Source organism: Pyrus communis, chromosome 1, assembly GCF_963583255.1.
Source record: "Pyrus communis chromosome 1, drPyrComm1.1, whole genome shotgun sequence".
NCBI classification, from domain to species: Eukaryota; Viridiplantae; Streptophyta; class Magnoliopsida; order Rosales; family Rosaceae; genus Pyrus; species Pyrus communis.
Window position 1 is genome coordinate 18,109,664 of NC_084803.1, and position 18,845 is coordinate 18,128,508.

At 36.1% G+C, this 18,845-nt stretch overlaps 2 protein-coding genes across 2 annotated transcripts; one reads left to right on the forward strand and one right to left on the reverse strand.

The window, feature by feature from the left end:
- Positions 1-7,927: 7,927 nt before the first annotated feature.
- Positions 7,928-11,196, reverse strand: LOC137719802 (uncharacterized). The gene is made up of 5 exons (XM_068458822.1): positions 10,862-11,196; positions 10,309-10,545; positions 9,897-9,980; positions 9,031-9,160; positions 7,928-8,949 (listed from the first exon to the last, which is right to left on the reverse strand). The coding sequence occupies exons 1-5, from the start codon at positions 11,152-11,154 to the stop codon at positions 8,209-8,211; spliced, it is 1,485 nt and encodes a 494-aa protein (XP_068314923.1). The 5' UTR covers positions 11,155-11,196; the 3' UTR covers positions 7,928-8,208.
- Positions 11,197-13,854: 2,658 nt separating this feature from the next.
- LOC137719202 (GDSL esterase/lipase At2g23540) lies at positions 13,855-16,669 on the forward strand. Its single transcript, XM_068458406.1, has 5 exons — positions 13,855-14,165; positions 14,439-14,569; positions 14,700-14,948; positions 15,182-15,437; positions 16,346-16,669. Exons 1-5 carry the CDS (start codon positions 13,892-13,894, stop codon positions 16,576-16,578), a joined length of 1,143 nt encoding a protein of 380 aa, XP_068314507.1. The 5' UTR covers positions 13,855-13,891; the 3' UTR covers positions 16,579-16,669.
- Positions 16,670-18,845: the final 2,176 nt, after the last annotated feature.

Genomic DNA, 18,845 nt, shown 5'->3' on the forward strand with positions numbered 1-18,845 from the left:
CATCCATCCAATTTTTCATTATTCACCCCATACTATTGTCATGTGTTGTTCGAGTGATCAAAATGGATGGAAAATTTTAAAATCTAGAATCAAGGGAGAAATTGGCTATTTATAAATGTTCAGAGAGTAATCGGTTAAAATTAAAGTTCGAGGGTGAAATTGACTAATTAGAAAAGTTCAGGAGGTAATTGGCTAAAATTAAAGTTCAGGGGGAAAATTAGCATCTCCATACAAATTCAAAGGGCAAATCGACAAATATGTCATTAAAAAAAAAATATAAAATAGAATAAGATCTTAATGAGAAGGTTGCAAACATTGCCCTAACTGCTATGTTAATGCTCAAATTTAGGAGATTAATTAATAAAGGCCACTCCGGTCGACCCTTGGTGGGCTAAGGGTAAAGACAATAAAAACTTTGACAACAAGATTTAAGTGATTCACCCTTAAGAACTAAGCTACGTGTACTGAGGAACTCGAATAACGAAGTGACGTTTATACCCCATCCTCATTGTTGTACATATTCTATTTAAACAAATTAATGTCGTATCTTCTCTAATAAAAACACTTATTAATCTCCAAAATCAAAAGAAAACTTATACGTTTATTAAGCATTCCCAAAACATATCATATAAAATCTTTGATGGTATCTTGAATACAACAAGATTCTTCTCTCACTTTGGTGTAAAATTGCTTTCTTCAAGCTATATGTTCAGATAAGTTTCACAAATAATTAATAGCAATGCAAAATCTTATAAAATACAATTAGCAAATCAAGCAGCTGCAAATTGTCCACTTGCTCTCTTTTTCAGCAAGTTAAATAAGCATATTCTCATGAAAACAAATAGAAAAACATAAGTTAAATAATTAGGCATATTTGTCCACTACCATAAAATGACATCTAACATCTTAATTAGTCAACTCTTAATACCAAAAAGACAAACAAAGATGTCAAAGAGTTTTTAAGTTGGCCTTGGTTTCCTTTGTTTAGTGTTTCTTGAATGTTAACCCCACTATGATTAACGATTAAAAACTTGCGGTTTTTTTTCTACATCAGGTGATTCAACACTATTTTTTAAGTAAAAAAGTAATGAAAACACTTAATTTGTTGCTTTGTAATTTGATTAAGGGGTGTGTGTGTGTGTGATTTATTTTATTTTATTTCAACATATATCTTATCCTTGTTATCCATCATGAATACGTAAAAGACTTTTATTTTCTTTAACATATTGGGTTTAAACTCAATGCACATCTAGAAATGATTCTTGATGAAAGAAAAAAAAAATTAGTATCATATGCTTAGAATAACTTAATTTCTTGGTATTCAAATCATATCTTATATTATGTTGTATATTATTGTATGGCATCCATATCTTCTAGAGATTTGGTATGAATAAATATTCAATATCGATATGCCAACAAATAACTTTGATATAGATATAAGAACACGGCTCGCATCATTTTTTTATTTTATTTGTAGAGACGGATTAGACAAAATTAGCTCTTCGTTAATAATCGTGTGCGAGGCACCAACCTTCTCCCAAATGAGAAAGGACCGTTGTACCCAGAAACCCTCCGCCCGTCCCCTCTCTACTAGATTTTATTAATAATATGAAGGAAAAATAGAAAAGTAATACAAGCGGGAACTAGGCCAAATTGGGGCGAAGAGAAAGATTATGATGATACACAGCAATAACACAAGGAGAACAAGAGTCTCACCAATAAACCCCAGGATGGTCCACTCCAAAATTTGCCAAACAGTCAGCCACCTGATTCCCTTCACGAAAAATATGTGTAACTCTTATGCACATAGAAGAGAGCAACGCTCAACAATTCAACAAAAGAACCCTCAAACGCCAGGGAACACGATTATTAGAAGTAGAAATGAAAAGAACAGCCAATGATGAATCACTCTCAATCCAAAGGGAATGCCAACCCTTCTCCTAAGCTAAGTTTACCGCATGAATTACAGCATGCAATTTAGTTTCAAAAGAGGTAGCCACCCCTAAAGAAGTAGCAAAACACCCTACACATGAACCAAAATGATCACGAAAGATACCGTCACTACCAGCCAATCTCGGTGATCCACGAGCTGCACCATCGGTATTCACCTTGACCCAATCTAAAGAAGGTGGTTTCCATAAAACTTCAAAACACGAGGTGACTTGGCAGGATGACCAGACAAACAATGAATCATTCTTTCATATTAGTTTATCACAATTTGATGCATGTATAAAATTGAGTCATTAAAAACACAAGAGAAAATTGTGTATACATGTTTAATTATAATTTATTTGTAAAAATGAATGATTTCTTGCAAGCAAATAGTAAGTATTTCATTACATACAGTATACACCCCATGAAAGTTGAAAAGAAGAATTTTTGTTCAAAAATAATGGATGCCTTTTGAAGGAGTTTTTATTAGGTTTTAATTTATGATCGTTTCCAAGATGCAGGATATCGATGAGGTAAAACTTTCTTCAAAACATGAATGCACGACGCAACATGAATGAAAAAACTTTTGTTTGGACTCGATCTCGATGGGATTCTTAATAGGTGGAATTCATTTTTGCATCCCTTAATGGGATCATGTCAGAATTATAGATCAAATTTCATCTATAAATAATCATTTACATGTTTCTCATGCATTGCAATGGTGTTCTGCATTATTATTAGTATTGGCATTGTTGTTGAGAGAAAAATAAATAAAAATAGAATAAAAAGCTCAAAGTGTTTCACAGCAGTCGGAAATTTTGAGTTTGATTCTCTTAAATTTGAATCAAATTTACATAAATTTGATTCTTATTAACACGATTCTTACAGTTATTAAACTCAAACTGTTACAAAAGACAGTGCAAAATCAAAATCAGACAACCAAAATTCTATTTAAGAAAAACTATACTCGTGTAAGTCGTAGTGGCCCGTGTGGAAGGTGTTTAGTGTTGGAGAATAGAGCCATACATCAGAAACTTTTTAGAATAAATTACAGTTTAATTAAATGGTTCCACTTCTAATTGCATCATGGTCTTTTGTTATAAAATACATTACCTGCAGATTGTACAATGACCCGATTTGAAATCTTAACATTTGGATGATGATAGAAATATATAGCATCCTAGTTTTCTAGCAAAGCTGAAAGCACACATACAAAAGAAACGAGACAATTGATACGCGTACAGCTCCGTTGGATTCCCCTCTCCTCAATAGCAGAGAGTCATGGACATGGTGCACAGAGCTCTAGAACGTGCCTCGCTACACAAGACCCAATTTGCGATATTCTAGTTTACTTTTTCAACTGTGGACTGATTATATTGACTATAGGATAAGGATTGTCTGCCCTTCTACTTTCGGTGGCCTCCCGTGCCCTTTTATTTGTGTGGTCACGGTTAAGCCACGTCAACATTTTATATTACTATTTATTTTTGTCTTATTATCTCTATAAAAAAAACAATATAAAATGTTGACGTGACTTAACCGTGACCATACAAAACAGGAGGCCACGGGAGGGCACCAAAAGTGAGAGGGCAGACAATCCTTGTCCTTGACTATAAACCAAAGTTAATGAAAAAAACAAAAAGTCAAAAAAAAAAAAAAAAGGGGGAGTTTTAACAAAAAGTCCGCGGTACTATTCACTTTAACGAAAAACCACATTTTTACACTAAAAAGTCAATCCTGGTACTATTCACTTTACTATTTATTTTGTCCTTATCGTTAAAACTCAAAGTTTTTAAACCCCTTCATTAGTTTTCCTTAAAAAAAAAATGTTATACATTTCAACTTGTAGTGTGTTTGGGCAGGTGTAGCTTCAAGGTTAAAAGTGATTAATAACAAGCTTTAATGTCACATCCTGGCCCAAGCTCCACCACATCCCGGGCTGGACTCCGCCGTAGCACGATATTGTTTACTTTGGGTCCTGACCACGCCTTCACGGTTTTGTTTCTGGGAACTCACACGAGAACTTCCCAGTGGGTCACCCATCATGGGATTGCTCTCGCGCGTTACTCGCTTAACTTCAAAGTTCTGATGGAACCCGAAGCCAATGAGCTCCCAAAAGGTCTCGTGCTAAGTAGGGATAGGAATATACATATATAAGGATCACTCCCCTGGGCGATGTGGGATCTAACAATCCACCCTTTTAGGGGCCCAACGTCCTCATCGGCACACCACGGCCAGGGTTAGGTTCTGATACCAAATTGTCACATCCCTGGCTGGACTCCGCCGTAGCACGATATTGTCCGCTTTAGGCCCTGACCACGCCCTCACGATTTTGTTTCTGGGAACTCACACGAAAACTTCACAGTGAGTCACCCATCATGGGATTGCTCTCGCGCGCTACTAGCTTAACTTCGGAATTCCGATGGAACCCAAAGTCAGTGAGCTCCCAACATGCCTTGTGCTAGGTAGGGATGAGAATATACATATATAAGGATCACTCCCCTAGGTGATGTGAGATCTAACAATAAATTGTCACATCCCGGGCCCGCTTCACCACCGTAATACGATATTGTTCGCTTTGGGCCCCGACCACGCCCTCACGGTTTTGTTTCTGAGAACTCACACGAGAACTTCCCAGTGGATCACCCATCATGGGAGTGCTCTTGCCCGAACTCGGTTAACTTCAGAGTTCCGATGGAACCCAAAGCCAGTGAGCTCCCAAAAGGCCTCGTGCTAGGTCGAGATGGGAATATACATATAATGCTTACAGGATCCACTCCCCTGGGCGATGTAGGATGTTACATTTAAGCTTGAAACAAATATATGTGTGATGTAAATAAACAAAATGCAAGATCATCTCACAAGCGCAACCTATAGCTTTCATGGTTTCAATCGTATTTTATTTAATCTCAAATTCTAGAGTGGTGATTGTTGTTTAGATAGAGGTGATGGTGTTTGTGGTTTGTGCGCTCGACAATATATTATAAGTAGGAAACTCGATATTTGTCGGACGAGACTCATAACAAGGTTTATTTGCCAACGATTAGAAGATCAGCAAACGTTAGCAAGGTATTTTCCTTGTGGAGCCTCTATGCTAGTTCTCAGGTTTACAATTTTTAGTCCTTGTGACTAGGTATAGGGTTTAGGATTAAGGTCCTCCACGATTGAAGAATTATACTACAATTTTATGTGCTTGTAATTGTAGGGTAGTGATGTTATTTTGACATGTGTAGTCTCTTGAATTATTCTAAGAGGCATGTTTAACAAGTCGATCATATATACGTTTTGACTATTTTTAATGGAATTTCTTTTGATAAAACAAAATAACATTTTAATATTATTACAGTAGTAAATTCTACGAGATTTGAACTTAAGACCCCTCACTTATAAGTGAAAATGAATATCACCAGACCGTAGCACTGAGTAACTAGCCCACACCTATTAAAACACCTAAAAACATTTACCACATAACTTGTCTACTAATAAAAAACACTCGATACTTTCAAGCTACAATCAAAATTCTTTGATTAAATGTAAATCCATCCAAAGCATGCGTTATTCATACATACACAAGGACAATTATATACACCATCGTGAGTGTAACGGGCAATAAGTCTCACTATATTTCAAAATTTTAAATTTGACCCAAAATTACAAAATACAAAAAGGACCGTTATTTAGGCTTCAAATCAAGGTACAATCTTTGACATGGTTGGAATTTGATGGTTTTTCATGACTTTTATATGACAATTTGGAACATCAATTATTATACTGAAGCCAGCCTAAGAATACGATTACATTCATAATGCATGGTTAACCAACTAGCTTTATGATTAACAAAAAATGCCTTGTCAAATCACGAGGGAGGACTACATCGAATTCTCTATGAATAGGACATGATCGTCAATCAAGTAAACAATAAATAAGAGCTCTTTAAAAATAAGTTACTGCTATATTTAAAAAATAAGTCGTTTAACTATGAAAAAAAATATCATTGGACTTTAATAATTATTATGTTAGCCTATTATCGTATCTAACATTATTAATACTTGTTAAGTATCTAGTTTTTAACAATTTACTTCCCTAAAATATTTCTCATTAACATTGATAGTTGTCATTTGTCAAGAAACTACATACCAAATATTACCATATTGCTCGAATATCTAAGCCTCAATGTTTTTCTGCACGCTTCCTACAAAAAGAAGAAAGGATTAAAGTGCTTTAGATAATGCCCAACTAAGTAAATGCAGAATGATGTGCCTCAAAGCACAAAACACCAACTTTGCCAAAAGTGGGATTAGCTAGGATCTTTACTTGCAAGTAATGAGTAAAAAGGGTGATCTCCTTTTCTTTTTTTTCATATGAATGCTTTTGCATGTATATTTACGTGGGATATTTTCAACCCCTCATCCCTTTTTTAGGTATTGGATTCTCTTCATGTCTTGCTTCAATGTTCTTGTACTTGTGCATTAAAAGCTTATTTTCCTCTCTTCTTCTTTAATTTATATAAGAGGGATATTCAAACTTATATGTAAGGTATCAAATACATTGTCATAAACTAACCGATCGCTAGTTAGAGCTTTTGGTTAAGTGCTTTGTATATTTTAAATTCCGAAAATTTAGTTCAGGCTTGTATTAGGAAAATCAAAATGACAATTTTGCACTTTAAAAAAGTAATTAAGCACCATACCAAGTTTTTTTTTTTTTTTCGATCCTTTATTTTTTTTAATTTGAAAAAAAGGATCAATTAGTAGCCTCATCAAGACAGTCCACCCTTCCGCCTTTCGGGGCCCAAGAAGACTCACAGAGGCATTTCAGCCTCCCTCTAGGCACCATCATGTAATGCATGAGCGTCAAGAGTCGAATTCAGGACTTGCCAAGTGGAATACGAGCTTAAAATTTATCTCCAACCATTGGATCAGCTCGTAGTGGTTTTTTCCAATCCTTTAGATATGTACATATTTTGAGAGCAAGATGACATTGTTGAAATGGGAACCAATAGCTCCCAAAGGGAAATTCATGCTTAAACCAATCACGTGGAGTTAGATATCTATCATGTGGAAAGATTAATTTTGCCTAAAGTTGGCTTAGTATCCAATGAAGCTGATAATTACATCTACATTCCACTTTTCCACTTGATAAGCATTTGACTTTTTCCTGTTGAGCTTTGTAGCATTAAAGTGCTTTCTAAAGCCAGCAAGGCTTAACTCCATGGTCTACTTAGAACCTATTGTGCCCAACTTGACTAGATGCAGAGGGGGCAAAAAGCTAGAAGAAAGTCAAAATTTTGAGTGTAATTGGAAGTATATTCCCTTTATTTATCTCTTTTCAAAACGTGACCACTTAATGAGAACGATGAAGAGAGGGAAGGTACTCCTGAGTACACAGTAGAATCTCTCTAGTGGAAATGAGATCATCTTCTTAATAATGGGTTGTCAATGAAAAGCCAAGCTAATAGTAGGTTCTTCTCCATCGAAACAATAAGGTAATTATACTCATTACTAAAGTTGTTGAAGAGATGAAATATAACCAAGGTATATTTTTTTTATTAGAGATTGAGTCGATCATCAAAAGAAGAATTATGCCAAAAATTATGATACAATATTAGAAAATAAAACTTCCATCGAAGAGAAGCAAATGAAAGGCGTTCATAAAAATTCTCTTAGAATCGAGAGAAGTTTTCATTCTGTACATGCTAGATCATGAATTAGTAACTACATCCAATCTCCAAAAAACAAAAAACCAATTCTTTCAAACTTTCTCTTTTTCGAATGAAATTTTTATAGAATCCCCATAAATAGGACCAAACCTTATTGTATGGCATCTAGTCTATAAAAATAATGGCCCACTATTAATAGAAAACGGGCTTTTTACGTGCCAAACTGAATTTTTAATTACTATTTAGAATTAGCATAAATTTTCATATCAATATCGTAAATATCATGTAATTCGATAAATAAGGGAAGCAAAGTAACAATTGCCACTATGTGGTGAATGGAGCTCATTAAATTAAAACTGTCTCAAATGTCATAACAAAACAGGTCTTACAGAATTCAAAAGTTGGAAACCACTGTCACTAACATGCACAAAAACATGGTTTCTTGCAACACACGCAATTCTGTCACACTAACCAAAATACCCGACTCAATCCTTGCCGAAACAAATCATACGGATTAGAGTCTCGCAATACTCTCTCAGCTACCTAGACTGACACCAAGAGTGTTTGCATCCACAAAATGTCGTAATTGCTAGTTTTGAACGTCATGGCTGCGGCCCTTACGCGTTGACCTTACGCCTCTGCCTTAATCTTCCACCAATGCTGTCTGGACTTGGTTCAGCAAGAACATGCTTCTTCTTGAGCTTTGACCTTGGGCCCAATGCAGGACTGCTATCTAGAATTTCCACTTTTGCCTCTTGTAATTCATCATCACTAAGCTCGTTTCCTTTCCTGCGCCTCTGCCTTAGTCTTCCACCAATACTATCAGTGCTTGGTTCAATATCCAGAGCAGGCTTCATTTTAGACTTTGAGCTAGTTTCCAATGCATTACTGCTATCACCAAGTTTCGTATCCATCAAAGGCATTGTATTCTCTTTCTCGCCTTGACGATCATCTCTGCCACTTTCAGATTGAAGCTTTGACAATCCAAGGTGGTCACCAACCTTGTGGTCGACCTCAGACGATCCAAAATTTTCAGACTGTTGTACCATATCTGAAAAGGACAATACCCTCTCTGCAGAAGTTTGGTTGTTAATATCCAGATTTGTGCTACTCTTGATTTCATTCTCATTCTCACTCTTAAACTCGTCATCTCTTTCTTGGCCAACTAGAGGTTTTATTGCTCCAATATCATCGTCATCCTTGACAATTTCTTCACATGATGCATCTACATCTGGGAATTGCAATGACCTCTTTGCAGAAACTGGATTGGTGGTTTCCAGATTTTCTCCTGAATTTGTCTGTCCCCGTTGGGTGTGAATGAGATAGTGTGCAACTGATTTGAAACCTAGTTGCGATATCTGGAAGACAAAATAAATCTTAGCCAGGGGACAAAAGAGAGAAATAAAAATAAATAAATGTGCCATGGTTTTGAAAGGAACCTTCTTGTAGAGGATGCCAGTAGGAGGCCACCCTTTTTTCGTCCGACAAAAACTACAGTTGCAGATTCCACGGCAGACAGGGCAAATCCAATCTGGATTCTGATTGGCTTCAATTACATGTTCCCCATATCTGCTCCCAATAGATAAATATGAACATTGGATTAACACTTTAATACATATGCGTCAACCACTACAAAAGGAGGTTAGGTAGCCTTCTTACGAAGCATAAAGGATAATTCATACAAGCCAACCGTGTACAACAAATGTGAGGCAAACCTTACGAGACGTGTGAAGTTCAACTGACGAAATTTTGTTAACCAGCCACTATTTTCCTTTCCTTTTGGGGCTTTGTGAGGAATGACCAAGCAATATATTAATCACCAAAACTAGAACATTTAAAATTGACCTTCATTGGAATTCGACAGTCTGCAATCGTAGTATTATAAGGAACTTCTCTATGTATAGTTGATAAAATTAAAAATTTGCTATAATTCAATCATGCCACTACAGCCTAAGCTCCACCCAGCTTGTTCCATTCCCATAAAATGCAAGGAAATTGATATAACGTTTGTAAGACAAGCATCGCTGAGGTCAGCATGTCACAATTCACATAAAAGGAAAAAAATGGAGTCTACATATCAACCTCAAATTAGGGACAGCATAAGAGGGAACCCTGGTTGTCAAAATAAGCAGGTTGTAAAGTTTGACAATCAAAGCAAGTGCCCCAGAGGAGCATTCTAGGAGTCTACGGTTATTAACCGCTTTGCAACATCACAAACAATCTGCCTAATGTTAGTGGTATCAAACTGAGAGAGTGATAGTAGATGGTATGGCAGAGAAGACACTTTTAAGACTATACAGTTTACCTCATGTACAAACAATCGCCACAAAACTGTCCTTGGATCCTGTTGCATTGGTTACATTGAGTATGATGACTCAGAGTTTTCTGCCTGTTAAAAAAAGAAATTCAATCCGTGCAAATATATTAAGCCAAAGGGCACTAATCCAGAAAGAACTATATGACAACACTTACCAAGACACAACATATAGCAAAAAATGATACCGAAATTGTTGAGGATGGACGGCGTTCATTAGTACTGTCACTATAATATTCCATATTCATAAAACCTTGTCCTCGACTCTAATTAATCATCTTTTATATATCCAAAAGACTTATTTCCCTCTCTCTATTTATTTTGTCCTAAGGTTATCATTTTCTCCGACTTTAAAGGGCATTCAATTTTACACAAGGCTAAATTTTGGAAGCAAAGGGTATACCTGCATTGATGGCAAGTCTTTCCTCTAACCGGGTCATAAATCCGTTTTCCATCTTTTCCATAACCATCCACAAACAGAGTCCAGGTCTTATCAGTGTTGCCTAACAGCTTCTCATGCTCCTCCGTGTAAATCTCCGGCCTTTCACCCTCCTCCAGCATAATACCCTTCATGTACGAAGCCTCATCCTTCTTCAACACATGCACCTCCGCGTAGCTCACTGGTGTAGCATTCTTCAATCTAAACCCATAAACCAAATCACAGAGAAAGCAAAACAAATTACCTCCAGTAAAAGTTTGGAGCAAAAGTAACTGACCACACTCTCCAAAATCAAGTACTAAAAAGCATTCACAATCAGAAGCCCGATCGATTAAAGATTCATTTGTTAAAGCAAAAATGTGTGTAATTTGTTAAAATTTGAAAACCCATCAAACATTCAAGGCCAGAAACAGTCTAAAATACACCATATTCAGCGACCATTTGTTTAAATGTTCTAATTTCTAAGGACAAACGTTTATAATCCAAGAAATTAACAGAGGGGGTATGAAAATATTACCTAGAAGAACGACGAGTGGGTCCTAGCGTCCGAATGGAAGGGGGCCCAGACGGCGTCGTACAGCGGTTGGAGTAGCTCTTTGCTGTTGATCTCTTCGAGTGAATGTTTGATTTGAGCTGAAGAGAGATGTCAACGATGCCGAGCTTTTGCATTCTTTCGCGGTTTTCTCTGATTCGATCTTCTCTGGACTGCTCGTACAAAGACTTGGGGGTTTGGAGGTGCTCATTGTTGCTTCTAGGGTTAGGGTTTGCTGAGGATTCCAGGGCAACGGTCTTCTTTCCTAGAGTTGGCATTGTGAACTCTCTCTCTCTCTCTCTCTCGGAATCTGACGAGGCTCTGTGGGTGTGGGTGTGGGTGATTTGAATTTATATCTCTCTCTTGGACTCTAAGTGGCAGTGGGTGATTTGAATCCTGCGCTTCCAACGGTCGAATTTTGAGCCCGAATTGTGGATTTTCCCTGATTTGCAACAAGGGAGAGAGACTCGGGGGACGCAACTTTTCAATTTCCATTTGAGGGGGGAAGCCCGGGATTTATATTTTTCTATTTCCATTTTTTTGCACGTGAAATCTCACCTTCTTTACTGGTTAATGGGGATTATATGACTAATTTGATTATCTTTTTGTTTTCAAATTTCGTTGTTAATTTTTAATATTTAATGTTATTTAAAACTTGAATTGGTTACCAAAAAATGAAAATCGGTTAGTAATAAGTTTTAGATAACTAATTAAGTTTTGTTACTAGACTTGATTTCTCGACTCTTATTACCGGTCGATGACCTAATTTGAGCTTCATCCGTCATAATGCTATAAACTCTTTGTAACATGCACTTTTGTTTTTTTTACCTTAATTCATATTTTGACTCCAAGAGAAGTTTCGTTTCCAAGTTTAATACCAAAAAATAATATTTTTTTTCATTTGAAAGCTAAATAGTTACCAAACAAGTTTTCCATTTTCATATTTTTTAATGATAAAAATTGAAAATTGAAAACTAAAGCGTTTATCAATCCGGTCCTTACATTTTTCATTTCCCATCTACATTTGGTTTGATTTACCTAAATGAGGAATTGATGCTTTTATCTGAAAAGTCATCGTGTACTTCTTTCTTTTATTTTTCTTTTTTGGTGAGCTCTCTTTTATTTTTTTAGCACTAATAAGGAGTGTATAATGACCTTTTAGAGTCCAAATAGCAACTTTTGAAAAAATTAATAAATCCACAATTTAATGTGCTCACTTGAACATGTAACATCTAACAACTGTTGAATCTTAGATTCTGAAACCACGGGAATCCCTTGGTAGTATGGATGGATCTCGATTCTCGAATCTTGGATTCAAGGTCTTAAAGTTTCAACTATGAGGTTTGAGTTCCTGATCGCATCGCATGCCAATATATGGTTGCTACCATATCATGCAGATCATGAGTTCTCGAGCACTACACTTTACTTGGCTTTCTTAATAGGCTAAGATAAATCCTACACACGCACTTTATTGAGCTACTCGTTATGTTAATTAATGATTTTATTTCATTGTACATATTACCTGATATATTATGTTGTACTAACAAGTTTTTTTTTTTTATTTTAACAAACGATATTATCTATGCTAAGGGAAAGGGAGTGAGCTTAGCCTCATAATGGGTTAGCAATAATTTGATTCAAATTCGTCTTTGGCGAGAACCGAACTTAAAGCCTCTCACTTACAAGTGAAGAGGAATATTATTAGACCGTAGTACTAAACGACATATTAACAAGATTTTTGTTATTTAAAAAAAAAAAATAAGAGCATTTCCAATGCGATGACTCAAATTTGAGTCCAAATATAAGGCAAGGTATCTTTAATGCACATGAGACTTAAAATTATTTATGGGTTTTAAGGAAAAAAAAGACCCAAATTTTGGTTACAATATTAGATTTTGAGTTTAAGATTTTCTTCTCTAACGCAAAGACTCAGAACTCAAAATAAATCTTACATTTGAGTCTGCATTATAAAAAATAAAAATAAAAAATAAAAAATAAAAAAATCCACCATCTTTTCGGGACAAAGGGCCCTAAGTTATGGAGGGTAAATTCAGATTAAAATTTTTGTTTTGGTATTGGCAGCTTTTTGTTTTTGTTTTTCATTTGGGCTTTTGTTAAGTGCCGCTGAGTTTCCTTGGGCAATTACTTTTCTGACGCAAAAATAAAAGAAAGTTCAATTTTGTTCTCGAAATTAGAAATGTTGTCAATTGTCAGCCATCTCTCCCAAATTTTATTGGACAGAACACCATCGTGAACAACTTGGACAGAACATTATCGAAACAACTACTATATAATTACGTAGTGGGAGTATTTTTGTTCATCACAATAAATTTTGGTATATGTTTATTATACATTAAATTATTTATCACGTGTTATTTTATTTAATTTTAATTAATTTTTTTTAAAATTAAAAAGATAATATTTAATGTAAAAATTAACTAAAATTAATTGAAATACATGACAGATAATTAGATGTATGATGACCATAGGACTGAAGGTGAGTGATGATAGAGGTAGGTTTGGGTTCTTCTTTTTTTCTTGGGTCAATAGGCAGGTTTTGGGTCTAAATTTTCCAATATATAGATTAATCAAATCTGGTTTACAGTCTGACATAGTGACTCAGTGCATGCGGATGGATAATTAAATCTATAAATTAAATAGCAATAATAGTTCAGCTCCTACCAAACAAAACCTATAAAATGCTCGCGTGTGACGTGAGTGAGTCATCATTTGCATGGCTGCAGAAGCAACCCAAAAAGTTCTGAACGCGTTGAGAAAATCCCACCAATGTTGATCAACTACCCTCATCAAAATACGTGTTCATAGACTGGCAGGACTTTATCTTTTAAAAAAAGGTCACACCAAATGCAGCAGCGGCTGGAAATTTAAAACAATCTAAATCGTACAAGTTTTCACAAATGGCTTCCTTTAGCTTCTCTCGTGAACAAGAAGCTGCTGCATATATACATAGTTTTTAGAACTTTTGTTTTCTTATCATCAACTCTGTGAAACTGCATGGCCATGGGGTATAATTCTTGCACTGCGGCCTGCGTAGGGTTTGTTCTTTTGCTCGTTTTTAATCAGAGTTATTTGGGAAATGCTGCTGATCAAGGTCAAGGGTTAGGAGCTTCTTTTATTTTTGGCGATTCTCTGGTTGATGCTGGAAACAATAATTATTTACCAACGTTGTCCAAGGCGAATATGGTTCCAAACGGGATCGATTTTAAAGCATCTGGAGGAAAACCTACCGGAAGGTTTACCAATGGTAGAACCATTGGTGATATAGTTGGTAATAACTTCTTCCCCAATATAATCCAGTCTCGCGTGCGTACCAGAAAAATTTACATATCTGATGTTGTATACTCTTCTGTTTCTATCTTGTTCATCGCATGAGAAAAAAGGGGTGTATAACATGATGTATTATTTTTTATCGAGTGTAGAAGATGATATAAACTTGAGATACTAAGCAATCACTTGGTGGAAAAGGAAGTTATCGAGCGATGACATTTTCCAACGTTGTGAAATAGTTTTTAACTTTGGGTGTGTTATTTTGTTTATGCAGGAGAAGAATTGGGGCAACCAAACTATGCACTCCCATATTTGTCACCAAATGCCACAGGAAAAGCCCTATTGGTTGGGGTGAATTATGCATCAGGAGGAGCAGGGATTTTGAATGCAACAGGAAGAATATTTGTAATTAGCTAGCTCACATTCCTCTGTGGATTTGCTTTTTTTTGTTTTTTGTTTTTAAGTTTAATCATATGTACTTACTTAAGAGATGTTTTATCTAAAATACAAACGATTTATTCATAAATATTTGCAGATTAATAGGGTGGGAATGGATATCCAAGTCGATTTTTTCAACCAGACAAGGAAGCAGATTGGCAAGGTATTGGGCCCATCACAGGCAAAGGAGTACATTATGAAAAGATCCATTTTTTCAATCACAGTTGGGGCCAATGACTTTTTGAACAATTATCTCCTACCAGTCCTCTCCATTGGAACAAGAATTTCTCAGAGCCCAGATGCTTTTATTGATGATTTGATCTCTCACTTCAGAGTCCAACTTACTGTACGTATATATAGTTATATTTAAAGTTATATTTTATTTTTTATCTTTTATTTTACAGGATATTCTAACCTACTATAATTTACCGGAAGGGATATTCGAATCTGGTGTAAACAGGCAGTCACACTTTTGTTACCTAACCTGCATCTGTGCATGCATATTTAAGTTAATCCACTATTATTTTTCTTGATTAATTGGGTTCTTAATCACGGTTATTGACTAATTGCTTTGTGCAGAGACTTTATCAATTGGATGCTCGAAAATTTGTGATTGGAAGTATTGGACCTATTGGCTGCATACCATACCAAAAGACCATAAATCAACTGAATCCAGACCAGTGTGTGGAGTTGCCAAATAAGCTAGCTCTTCAGTACAATGGCCGGTTGAAGGGCTTGCTTGCTGAACTGAATGAGAACCTTCCAGGTTCAACATTTGTTTATGCAAACGTGTATGATCTAGTGATGGACGTCATTACGAATTATGAAAAATATGGTAAGCCCAAATTACTATTATCGCGTACATACACATATATAATCTTGAGTATGCCGAGAAGAAAATCAAAACTAATTTCAAATGTAGTATTTTAATCAATAACTTCCATGAAAATGTTTTATTGTTAGACTGAGTCTTCACTAGCACATATGGTTGACATGATATGATATCCCGAAGCTCCGGGTATTTTATACATCAAGGTTTTTGACTAATCAAAGATCTAATGACCAAGACGTATCAGCTAAAAATCCATGTATATAAGATATCCCGAAGCTTAATAGAATTTTTGCCCTACCATTTAGCTATATAATTGTCATGCATTAATATTCACCTGCAGGATCATTCTGCAGACTTTTGCATCAGAGGGCCTGAACTTGATATTAATGTTTGAAGAACTGCAGGAATATAAATCTTGGTTTCTTTGATATTAGTTGAAACGCTATACAAGAATAAGAAAATTTTCATTGTGACCGGAATACGAATGGTATACTACATGTTTCTATATATAAGTGGTGGAAAATTTTATTTTTTAAATTATTAACTTTTTAACACAGATATCCTATCATTTGTATAGTAACACGTGATGTACCATCTTGTGTACCAGTCACACTAAAAAAATTTCTCACAACAATAAAGGGACATTAATAGCCTGCTGTTCGTTTAATTAATTGATAAATAATGTCTTAATATCATGATGGAGCATTGATCCCTGAAATTTGATCCAATTGGAGCTTCAATTCCCTAAACTATTAATTCGTGGGTATTGGTATGTGTCACAATGTGAAGCATGGTCATTTTGAGTAACCAACTCCGTTAGAACTTCTGTCAATGCTTCAATTTTCTCTAATATTAATGATATCATTAGATGATGTTTGGTGAAAGTTGATTAATTTGATGGATATATGCAGGATTTACAACAGCAAGTGTAGCATGCTGTGGAAATGGTGGCCAATACGCGGGTATAATTCCATGTGGCCCACAATCCAGTCTCTGCAATGATCGGTTGATGCATGTTTTCTGGGATCCCTACCATCCAAGTGATGCTGCCAACCTTATACTCGCCAAAAAATTGCTCGATGGAGACACAAAAATAATTTATCCAATGAATCTCAGACAACTTCGAGACCATGGATTGGGGTAACTTAATGTAATGGTGGGATATGAATGTACTACTATATCGTGCATGCATGCCTTTATTTTGTTAACTGGTGTAACAAATGCTAGCACTTTTTCAAATAATATTAAGCTATATTTTGTTCGGAAGATTTGGATGCATTTTTATTTAATTTTGGTTAGATGAACTCTAAACACACAAGTAATTGCGTTTGTATGGGAATAAAGAACAATGTAGGTAACCCTTGAGAGTTGATAATTATTCAAGTGGTGAGAGAAGACTAATAATTCGTTAGGAGACATAACGGATTCAGAGTTTGATATGCCTTCCAATGTAACAAAGAAAATAATAAGATCATGGAAGTATTATTTGGTTCTCCAACCAAATATTCTTTGCAACCAAATCACTTAGAACTTATTTTTGAATCTTGTGGTGTGAAATTATACATTCCACATCCATCTCTTTCAACCAATTCAAGCTTACATTGAAATCTAAATCCTTACGTTCACAATCTTGTATAGATGCATGATTCTCTCTCTTTTTTTCCCTTGGTTTGGAAGACGTTTTTCAAGAGGTTGGAAGATTTGTCTCACCAAGCGCCATCCAGCATGTTTGAATAAGAATAATTTATGTTTGTGTACGGCAGATACAGGTATCATACATAAGGTTTATTTTATGACAATGTGCACCATTACCAGTTTACCACCCACAGAATTTAACATGCAGCTTTCTTTATTTTTATTAGAAGGATATTAGAGGAGAGGAAGTTGAACAAAGAATCTTGAGTACATTTAAATGCTCCTATGCACTTGAGTCTATTATACTAAAATTTGTAACCGATGACAATATCCGTTTACGCTGTAATGAGTTCAATTCTTAATTAAACCGATAAGCTTAAAAAAGGAATATGGTGGTTTTTTTTTAAGTCGGCAATATGGTGTTTATTATCTAGACAATGTGAATTAATACAAATGGTTAACTTGCAAGTCTCAAACGAATATACAAAACATAAAAACATATTTACCCTATATATATGACAAAAAGAAGTTAAAAGAGTGTTTAAACTCACGGGTACACCATGGTAGGATATTAAACAACGAATACGAGATAAACTATAAATCAAATGTAGCAAAGTTTAACTTTTAAATACGTAAAATATTTGATCGAATTCATTTGATACTGGTGATTTGTACCTAATTGTACCATCCCACATAGCTTAGGGGAGTGATCCTTATATGCATATTCCCATCTCTACCTAGCACGAGGCCTTTTGGGAACTCACTGGCTTCGGGTTCAGTAGGAACTCCGAAGTTAAGCGAGAAGGGGCTAGAGCAATCCCATGATGGGTGACCCACTGGGAAGTTGCTCGTGAGTTCCCAAAAACAAAACCATGAGGGAATGGTAAGTCCAAAGCGGACAATATCGTGCTACGGTGGTGGAGCGGGCTGGGGAAGTGCTCCGCCTCGGGCCGGGATGTGACAAATTTGGTATCAGAGCCTAACCTTGGCTGCGTGTGTGCCGACGAGGACGTCGAGCCCCTAAGGGGGTGGATTGTAACGTCCCACATAGCCCAGGGGAGTGATCCTTATATGCATATTCTCATCTCTACCTAGCACGAGGCCTTTTGGGAACTCACTGGCTTCAGGTTCCGTAGGAACTCCGAAGTTAAGCGAGAAGGGGCTAGAGCAATCTCATGATGGGTGACCCACTGAGAAGTTGTTCGTGAGTTCCCAAAAACAAAACCATGAGCGAATGGTAAGCTCAAAGCGGACAATATCGTGCTACGGTGGTGGAACGGGCTCGGGAAGTGATCCGCCCCTAAACCAGGATGTGACATAATTATCTTTGCATATATTAATTTTGTGTTGTCATGAATTTTTCGTACCCAAGAAAAGGGTGAGCTAGCAAGATGTTCTAGTTGAAAAAAATTGAAGAACATGGTTTTGTATCCGACCAAGAAAGAAGACGAATAGAACTAGAAGTTGTCATAGACGTGAGCATTTTTCTCAATGTGGGCACACCCAAGTGTGATCATTGATACATGTGAGAGAGGGAATCATGTCCACAACAGAAAAAGCCAAATACAAAAGAGTGAGACGGAGAGAGATAGCGATCAAAACTCCCAACTGATAGAGAAAAGAAGAAAAGGGAGGCATTGTCAGTGATTATATAGGAGACCGAATAAGCAGTAAGCAGTAAGCAGTAAGCAGTAAAGCAGTAAGCAGTAAGCAGTGAGCAGTAGAGGAGGAGTGGATGGAGACTGACAAGGCTGAAAGCGACCTATGATAGATTGC

What these genes read in the sequence shown, in the direction of transcription:
- LOC137719802 (XM_068458822.1), bottom strand. Translation starts at nt 11,154, where the DNA reads ATGCCAACTCTAGGAAAGAAGACCGTTGCCCTGGAATCCTCAGCAAAC. An exon ending in GGCGATTGTTTGTACATGAG is followed by an intron (nt 9,161 to 9,896) that starts GTAAACTGTATA and finishes TATTGGGAGCAG; the next exon opens with ATATGGGGAACATGTAATTG. An exon ending in CTGGCATCCTCTACAAGAAG is followed by an intron (nt 8,950 to 9,030) that starts GTTCCTTTCAAA and finishes TTTGTCTTCCAG; the next exon opens with ATATCGCAACTAGGTTTCAA.
- LOC137719202 (XM_068458406.1), top strand. Translation starts at nt 13,892, where the DNA reads ATGGCCATGGGGTATAATTCTTGCACTGCGGCCTGCGTAGGGTTTGTT. An exon ending in AACCATTGGTGATATAGTTG is followed by an intron (nt 14,166 to 14,438) that starts GTAATAACTTCT and finishes TTGTTTATGCAG; the next exon opens with GAGAAGAATTGGGGCAACCA. An exon ending in TACGAATTATGAAAAATATG is followed by an intron (nt 15,438 to 16,345) that starts GTAAGCCCAAAT and finishes GGATATATGCAG; the next exon opens with GATTTACAACAGCAAGTGTA.